At 41.1% G+C, this 9,508-nt stretch overlaps 1 protein-coding gene across 1 annotated transcript; it reads right to left on the bottom strand.

Moving 5' to 3' along the window:
• Positions 1–8,675, bottom strand: colq (collagen-like tail subunit (single strand of homotrimer) of asymmetric acetylcholinesterase). Its single transcript, XM_062422005.1, has 17 exons — positions 8,507–8,675; positions 7,755–7,868; positions 7,392–7,495; positions 6,580–6,624; positions 6,363–6,389; positions 5,417–5,488; positions 5,060–5,122; positions 4,943–4,969; positions 4,816–4,860; positions 4,679–4,714; positions 4,497–4,577; positions 3,885–3,981; positions 3,167–3,297; positions 2,591–2,710; positions 2,343–2,484; positions 2,138–2,240; positions 1–2,029 (listed from the first exon to the last, which is right to left on the bottom strand). The coding sequence occupies exons 1-17, from the start codon at positions 8,601–8,603 to the stop codon at positions 1,960–1,962; spliced, it is 1,374 nt and encodes a 457-aa protein (XP_062277989.1). The 5' UTR covers positions 8,604–8,675; the 3' UTR covers positions 1–1,959.
• Between the last annotated feature and the right edge of the window lie 833 nt (positions 8,676–9,508).

The raw sequence follows: 9,508 nt of genomic DNA, 5'->3' as shown, positions 1-9,508 counted from the left end.
TGATTTAAATCCACATTTTATTTTCACTTCTTTTTAAAATTGTCCACAACTACTGTATAAATCATATCAGAATAATCAAACATAATGATCTTTCTCTATCCCAGTCACAGAGCATACTATGTTTTATAAAGCCTTACAGTACGTTACCACATGCATGGTATGTTTAAGCATTGTTGTGCATACACAGTACAAGATTCAGCACAGCAGCACAGGCCACAGACAACAACATTCAACGTAGTTTTCCCAAAAAGATATTTCAGCTTTGTGCATGGCACAGTTCATCACTATCATATAAGGTGTGTCACACATACTGTACAGTACTACACTCTGAGCACAGCAAGGCTGACATTTCTTAAGACACCTGCTATGCTGATGAATGCAATGTGACTTACAAAACAATGTTTGACAAAGTAGAAGCGTTTCACACTCAATGGCATATTATTACAAGCATGCGGACACAATATAGTAACAGTCTTTATCTTTCAATTGCTTGTTTGTACATCTGCAATCAAAGAAGAATCATTTTATAACACTTGACTATGTCTAAGTATGGCTGAGAAAAGGTCTCCCTTGGCACTGCGACTCATACAGTAGCTTATGGAAAATATCAGCTTATAACCGGCACATTCATTTTCACCATTGGTGCCCAAGACACAGCGGACTACATCTACACTGTTAAGTTTACTGTTGAGTTTCTCTGTTGCTGTTTACTGTAAGACAGAAAGACTGGTTAAAGAGGTATTAGAGTAAATACAGTAATGACCATAGAACAGACTGGAATTGAATTCCTCCCCCCATTTAGCAGCTACAGACTATTCCAGCCTTTCCTGTGCAGTGAGAAAATTAAGAACATAACAGTTTCAAGCCTTCACATACAGTATATTTAGTTTCTCAATGAAGCACAGGGAAGGAACTCGATCGTGCCTAAAGGACAGCGCATTGTTGATGCATTAAAGCCGTTGTTTGAGTTACCTGTGTGCCTCGGCGTACAGTCACTGTCATTTAATTTGCAAAGAGAGTAGTGGAGGATTCCTGTGAAATGTGCCATGCGGAGCTACATTACCTGTTGGTTCCTGAGGTTTTTTTATTTATTTATGGAGTTGACTCTGAATGTCACTGTCAAGTACAGTACCGCCACAAGCCAAGCCAGTCACTGAAGTTTCACAGGACCTGTGAGAAGTGTGGCCTCATGAAATATTACCAGTGCATGATTCCTGCACTATATCAACCTCTATCTCCATCCCTAGCTTTAATATTGATCATACTATATCCCTGGTTTTACAACTGAAATAGTTGATGTGAGATTGAGGGTACACAGTACGAACCTTGTCGTGGCAATAATGAGTAAAATTATAGGTTACATGCTTGAAAAGTGACAGCTGCTTTCATGGTTTTAGTAATCCCAGCCTCATGCAAATGCTGCACTGTCACTCACACTGCAGGAGAATACCTGGGGCCATGGCTCTGCATGTCCTACTGGCTCTCTTTCTCAACAGTAACTGGGTCAAGATTAATAAGCCTCAGGCACGGCTACTGCTCATCTGCAACATGTCCCACTGGCACTTAATTAAGTCTCTGCATGACTGTTGTACAACTGTTGCATCCAGAGGCTGATTCCAGTCCAATCAGGCATGGTGAGGAGGCCAGTCCTAAGTCCAGCTTTGTTAAGACGGAGTGCAGTTGTCCTGTGTATTTCCTAAGTGTAGATGAAGGTTTCCCCCCCACTGACCAACTCTTGCTATAACTCCAGGGATCTACGTGGCATCTTAGCAGCAATACAGAGGAGTTATATGTATGTTTTGGTTTTCTTTCATCATAGAATCATTGGCTGCCTCTTCCTCCAGAGTCTCTTGCTTGTAGCATTATTGTTCTTGTTTTGTTTTTTTGCATGAAAGTATTCCCATTATGTGTCAAGCAAATAACACACAAAGGATCCCGCTGCACTGTCCAGGTTCCTCCTCAAGTGAAGTACTTGCAGTTTGTGGAGTCAATAACACAGTATTTTGTGCACTTGAGGTAACCATATGACCTGCAAATAACACGAGAAACACTCTTAGGTCAGTATAACATGCCAACAAAACAACTGTTTTCACACAGCAAAATGTTTTGACCACACATAGTTGTACACTGTGCTTACCCTGGAAGATATGAATTACATGTCTGGTATCCAAAGTCTTTTCCATCACACTCCTCAGCCCCCTCATAGCGATATCCGTCTCCACAGTAAGCGTGTTTACATTCTGTGGCGAGGGGGAGACAGGAGGGGCAGTGGGGTCATGTTATATGTGCACAGCAAAGTACAACCAAGAAACTATTATAGATCACATGAACACATGACTTACTGACACAACCGTCAGTGACGACTCTGTTTCTGTCATCACACTCCTCCCCATTGGCAATCTGCACTATCCCATCACCACAGTAACCTTCTTCATCTGGTGCATTTTCCATGGACTGGTACGGAGTCAGCTGGAATGGGAAAGTCTTTTACAGAGGTTAAAAAACATTAGCAAGAAGGAAAAACAGCCTGAAAAGTCATCAAGTGTAAAAAAAAAAAAATGATAATCTATCTTTGGGCATTCAGTGATACCTGAATTGGCAGCCAGCCATCAATGTCTTTGAAATAAAGAGATCTCTGGTCTTTGCGGAATGCAAGAGCATTATCTGTGTGAAGACTCTCCAGTTCTTCCTCATTGCTCACCACGAATATCTGAAATGCAGGGTCAAAGTGAAGGTGGTGTGTCAAAAGGGACATTTACTGTCATGTTTGTAATTTTTTCAATGCATTAGAAATTATAACATTCAACCCTAGTGGAGTGTAATTTTGAAATATAGAGCTAATTTAATATCCCAGCTGGCAATATGTGACTCTAAGCAATTTTCATCTCCCCAGTTGGCGAACGTTTTCTATCTGTCAATTTTTTCTTTCTTTAAATATTTAACTCAAAGCTTACTTAAAGTGAAAATAACATCTAGTTGCTTATCATTAATACATTTTGATAAAAAGTCATAACAATTCAAATGGAATTTAGGCTTAAGTTTTCAGGAATGTGTCAAATCATTCAGTTTTTGAACATACAGATTATTATATATAAATTATTATTATTATATATTATTATATTATAAATTAATTGTGAGTTTTCAGTTTTATGTATTCATCCCTCACCGCAGGTACTTTAGGATAGTTTCCTCTGGAGGGATGATCTTCAGATGGAGAACTGCTGACAGAGCCGCAGCTACACTTTCCAGGCGGTCCAGGTGGACCACGTGCACCCTTTGTTCCAACCATGTAAAGTCCTAAAAGTACAAAGAGAGAAAAGTGATTATTGCATAAAAAAGACTCTAAATGATAAACCAGAAGCTTCATGTTAAGAATACTGCAGGCTTAATGAACTGAAGGACAGTGTTGCTGAGTGTACATGCTACAGTAGCTGATATAAATATTGTGTGCCATCTTTGATCCATCTATCAAGAGGCTAACACAATCAACCTAATTCATGCAGAAACCTGATCAACATAACAAATGTCACTTTAATTATGTGGTGATATAATATCTGTTAAACTGTAGGGAGCCTCGCCATCTGTAAATCCATTTTAGCCACATGGTGTCATGCTGGGACCAGCATCTCGTTTCATGTTAGGAGATTAGATTTCTCTAGTGCTAAATTAGACAACCGGTGTTACCTATTACAACACTCTTAAGTGTGCTTCCTTTTGCTGACAGGAGTGTTTGCTACTCCTAACACTGGTTGCACAGCATTTCACACACTCTCCAAGAACACAAAATGTGCAGAGTCACACACACGCCAATCTCCCACAAAGTGAATGTAAATTCAATCATCTGTTGGCATTTCTGCTTTGTTGGAGGAGGTAGAATTTTGAACCTGTGGCAGGTGCACCAGGAGGACCAGGATGGCCAGGAGATCCCTGTGGGCCTGCAGGTCCCATAGGACCTAGACTGCCGTGGTCACCTTTCCCTCCCTGAGACACAAAGAAAGAAAGCTGTTCACACATTTAATACATTTCTTTACAATAATAACATCCCAGAGATCAATGCAATGGCACCTTTTGAGCACAGAAAAATATTTTTTCCAAGCACATAAATTATATTTTCAGGAGAGTAATACAGTCCTAACACGCAAATAATAAATCAAACTGAGCAAACAAAAAGTTATTCTGTGCTCAGAAAAATGTTTGCTATTATTCACATAAACCTACACTTATAACGTCTCACTCAGTTTTACTAATTTGCTCTGTAAAATTCCCTGATCTGTGCAACCCTCAGACATTTCCTCATAGTGTCTCTCTAGCTCTCGGAGCATCTTTTCTCTGTGCACTCTAACATTTGCCTGCACACTTGCAGTCATTTATCTACAAAAATTCTACAAATACATCTTTTATTGTGCCCAAAATGTCCCATCACACACTCTCGAGGAAAAATGTACACTATTTCCACATAATGCAACCATAATGCCACATGCCCACAAACAGCTCACCTGTTTGCCTCTCTTCCCTGGTCGACCAGTCGGTCCTCTGTTTCCTGAGATTCCAGGTTCTCCTTTTGGACCCATTTCACCCTGCACAAAATATATCAAATTGACTAAACCTTCAACAACACTGAATTCATTTGTAAGGTTTCAAAAGTTGTAATTCTAGCAAACCAAACTGTGTTGCTCACTTTCTGTCCAAGCATTCCTGGGAAACCCATTGCACCCTGTAGATAAAGGACATTGTATGTAAGTAAATAAAGGTATATGTATGAAGAGTGCTGCTACCTAAATGTTCGCAACTATACTACTGACAAAATCTGCTTACCTTGTCTCCTTTCATGCCACCCTCACCACGATCACCTTGTGAACCCTGACAGAGCAAATTGTAGACGTTAGTCAGCAAATTCCAATGTATTTTGCACTTAATAATGATTACTCATTTGGTCACATACCTTTTCGCCTTTATATCCAGGTAAACCCTTCAATCAAAGATACAAAATAAAAAGTGAAACAAAGTACTGTGAAGATGAGATAATCCAATATTAATGGAGTTCATATACGGCTCATACCCGTGGCCCAATTGGTCCTCTGGCTCCAGGCAAACCCATCAGCCCTGGATCACCTTTCTCACCCTGACACAGAGGAAAACAATGATAACACAAAATAGTTTTTCAACATAATCTCCCATCTAAAATAAGAATTCATGAGAGTAGACTTTCAGTTTGGCCACAAACAAGACCTGATGGAATATTCTTGTGCTCTTTCAATCAAGCATCTATAAGGACAAAGCTTGGTTGCATGTTACATAACACAGTATTTCATTGAACAAATGGAAGTAATATCACTAATCTATGCTACTTCTCATTGGCACAGCTGTCATGTCATATATATATCATCATCTACATTATGAGATCGGACTTACTCACTTTGGGCCCGCTTGGTCCTGGCCATCCAGCTGGTCCCTGCTTCCCAGGAAGTCCAGGAGGACCTGTGCGACCCTAACAGGAGACATACATTTCATAACCTGACACACAGACACACTTCATAAAACCCAATAAAGCCTAAAGTAGCAGTTAACTATTTATATAATCAGGGCATTATAAAAAAGTGTTGGAAGAAGAGATGTGCAAATACAACTCAATAACAGAGCTTGTTCTGCCTATAAGGTAGAAAAAAGAAATCTAAGTAGGGGATTTGCTGCATAAGCTGACAGTCTTTTGCTACAGTATTTATCAGACACTAGTACTGCTGCACATGTAGGGGAAGAATGACTTTAACGAGCCCTGTCACTTTGCTCTATTTAATTAAATGATGGGCTGTATATAGAACAGGAGGCTGTGCTTGTGGGAAATAAAATGATTTATGACCTGGCTGAAGCACTAAGCTAAATTGCACTGCAGTGCTGCGAAGCTGCTCAGTCAGGCCACCAGCCAGTGAAACTCTCCCACTGGGCCACTTTGACTACTCGACCACAGTAACTGATCATTTGGGAGATCACTTCTCTTCTGCCAGCTCCGATCAAACACTGTGTGCTATGCTTTCAATAAAGTTCCCGTTATAATAGAGAAGACAGGCATGATGCTGAATGTCTTTAAGGGATCGATGGGAAGGCATGTGCTCCCCCCTCTCTGCGGGAAAGGACCAACAGTATGTCAACTCCCCTCTGCCATCAAAATAACCCATCTCAGCAGCTCTGCATCCTTTGCATCCTGTCAGTGTGCCTGTGCTGTCTCCTGTCAAGGTTGTATTTGTGCACAACCAGGCACTGGCAGCACTCTCAGTTACAGCTTGCGAGCAGGCGGAGGTATTGTATCTCATTTTTGAGTAAATCCACTTAGTGGCAAATATAGAGTGATTAATGGAGACTCTCACCTTTTGCCCAGGTCTTCCGATTTCTCCCTGACAACAGGATGTGGAGGAGGGACAAGGACATTGGGCTTTTAATACATTTCCATCAAGCATATTTCGGTCTGGAGCAACAGGTCAATTAAACTTTAGCTTATACAAATGATGAGCAGTTTGTGTAATGTATAATGATCCACATTAATTAAATGAGAGTTGATAAGAACATGTGGAGGAAACTGCTTACCTTTTCTCCCTTAGGTCCTTCTATACCAGGTAATCCAGGTGGACCCTGGTAAACATTAGAAGCAATAAGTATGCTCATAGATCACAGATATACCAGTCTAAATTGTTTTTTATTATCCATAACATCCCACTAGAAAGGCATGTTTACTTTCGGAAGTCCATAGCTGCAGTTTCAATTAGCTAAGGGCTGAGTGGCCACTATTGATTTACAAAGTACCTTGTGGGTCTCTTTTGATAAACTGAAATGCTGCTGCCGTCCAGCTGGTGCTATAACAGCATGAGATGGGTAAATGCAACAATTGTTTGATCATGACAAGTAAATCTGTCACTCAAAAATGTCTTTATATCTCTCGCCACCACACAAACACACAGCCACATACTTCTGTTGGTAATCCCTGGAATTTACGCGACCCAGTGCGCCTTTCCAGGCAGACAACTCTTCGGACAGTTTCTGAGAATGACGTGTGGCACACTGGCAGGCAGTGGAAAAAGGCTATTTGTGTCTCAGCTAAATGTAGAGCGTTAATGGGCTGCTGTGTTTCATGGGCCAGAGAAATCCCCATCTCCTGCTCAGAAGGAACTCTCAAGTTGGAGAGGAGATGGAAGTAATATGTTGCTGGAGTACTAATTCTTAACACCTTAAATATATGCAAACACCAACATGAAACAGGGACAGTCTGTGATGCAGCCATACAGACAGTGAATACTACTGAATTCACCTTGTGTCAATGGCTTCGAATACTGTAAAAACATAATGCAAGGGGCCGGATCTAAAATACGTTATTAATGCTGGCATAACAGTGGATCACATACCTGAGGTCCAAGTGGACCAGCAGGCCCAGGGGGGCCTCGGACACAGGTAGAACCTTTGTCCTCACTGCCTGGCTCTGATCGATCTCCATGATTTGACAAAGTGCCTTCACTCTGTAAAATGAAAATAAAAATGAAATGATAATTGATAAATAGAAGAATGACACTTTTCCTACCAGAAGACACTGGCTTTTACTTTGTGGATAAAGTTTTGTATTTAATGTCTAAATTTCACCATCTGGAGTATTGTAAGTATTGTAGTCTCATTCAGGGGTTAAAAAACAGTAGGTGGGGGGCCGCCTGGATATCACCCAAGGACATATCAACAGTCAGATATTCCACAATAGAAAGTCACATGACTTTGACTCACATGAGTGTGGCGGCGCCAAAGTGAAGGGGGTGGAGGAAACAGTGGGGGTGGAGGCAGACTCACTAAACAGCATGGGTTGAACCTCTTCTGCTGCTCCTGGGATCTGAGAGCTGTGCAAGGTGTGCAGGCAGCCAGTCACACAGGTAGTGATGCCAGGTGTGAAAATTAGAAGAAGAGAGTCAAAGAAGAGGTCATGTTTATGAGTTGTCTAACTTCTGCAAAAGCATATCTGAATCCTCACCTCTTGATCAAAATGATAAGAGGAGTGCTTAACTCATGACACATGAGCATGCATGGGCAACTCGGGTACACAACAAACATCCCATACATACAGTACAAATGGGACATGGGATAAAATAGGCTAGAACATGCAGGAGTAGCATAAGCGACGGGAAACAGGTGCAAAATATCAAATCCTGACACCCGTCCGGCAGAGTTCCTAGAGCTGGACACAGATATGAAGTGCCTGTGCCTCACACTGAAGGACTGGAGCTGTCTCTCTATTTATAGTGGCATTTTCAGTCTACCTCATGGGCAACAAGAACATGAAAACAGGCACATATTAGGATAGTGGTCTTAAAATAACGCCTAAAATGATCTTTTAGTCCATGCTTTTACACTTCAACTCCTTCAGCACCTGTGCACAGTACAGTACATACAGTAATGTATGCACAGCTGGCACATAGACACACCTACATATACACACAGACACACAAACACAAAAATACTCAGATTACAATATCCTTACCTGCTGGGAATGAAATAAAACCGTCCAGAACAGGAGACTGAGCCAGGCCATAATGAAACCACAGTGGTAGATACAGTCCAAGTGTTAGAAGAGTCATGCTGCTCCAGATAGTTGCCTGACTTTATTTTTGAGCTACAGCAGTTCTCACACGCTGCCTTTCTCTTTCTCCCTCTCTCCTCGATGTCCTCTCCCTCTACTCCCCTCCCTCTCTGCTCTGTCTCCTTTACGCCCTCAGAAGAGGGTATGCCGACCAATGCCCATTAAATCTTTCCTCCGCATCAGTGTGCGCTAAAATTACAGGAGACAGCCCGCCAGCTGCTTCGGGTGCCAATATTAGATCTCTACTACTGCAGGGGGTGCCTTTGTTGTCTCTACTCCTCTCACAGGGATACTTAACACTGCTTAACCCACTGTGGGCTTTGCTGCAAAAGCTTCAAATGGGACTTTGCATGAAGGTGTCAGTGCATTTTCATATCCTGATACAACTTTCAATTATATTAGTCTTCTGTGTGTCTGTATTGATTAGTACATCTTTTTTCATCATATGCATCCCCCTGTGCATTGTGGTATCCATTTACTCCAGGCCAGATTGGTTTTATTGCCCGGACTGTCCCATAAAATTAATTGTCTGCTTTTGAAAGAGGCTCTTTAAGGGATCTGAGAGCTGTAAATATGTCTGGAAATACAGACTATATCACTTCTCAACAGTGCTACAACTGTAATGAAAATGTCTATATTTTGCATAGAATACATCTGACAGGCAGAAAATGTACCAAAAGTGTTTACATTGTGAGAAAAATCATGCAACTCGATCGGAGCTAATACACTCACCTAAGTTAGATATTACATAAGATTATTATTTCTGCAAGAAATCCTTTATCCATGTGTTTAAAGATGACTCAGAGGGTTTCATTTTCAGTATGGTGTTTTATGAGTATTTTAATAACTTGCACTGGATCCTTTAGCATGATGGATGGTTTAATTAGTCATATTGTGTTTTAA

The sequence above is a fragment of the Scomber scombrus genome, chromosome 7 (assembly GCF_963691925.1).
Source record: "Scomber scombrus chromosome 7, fScoSco1.1, whole genome shotgun sequence".
Lineage (NCBI taxonomy): Eukaryota > Metazoa > Chordata > Actinopteri > Scombriformes > Scombridae > Scomber > Scomber scombrus.
This window is presented reverse-complemented; position numbering and strand designations above follow the sequence as displayed.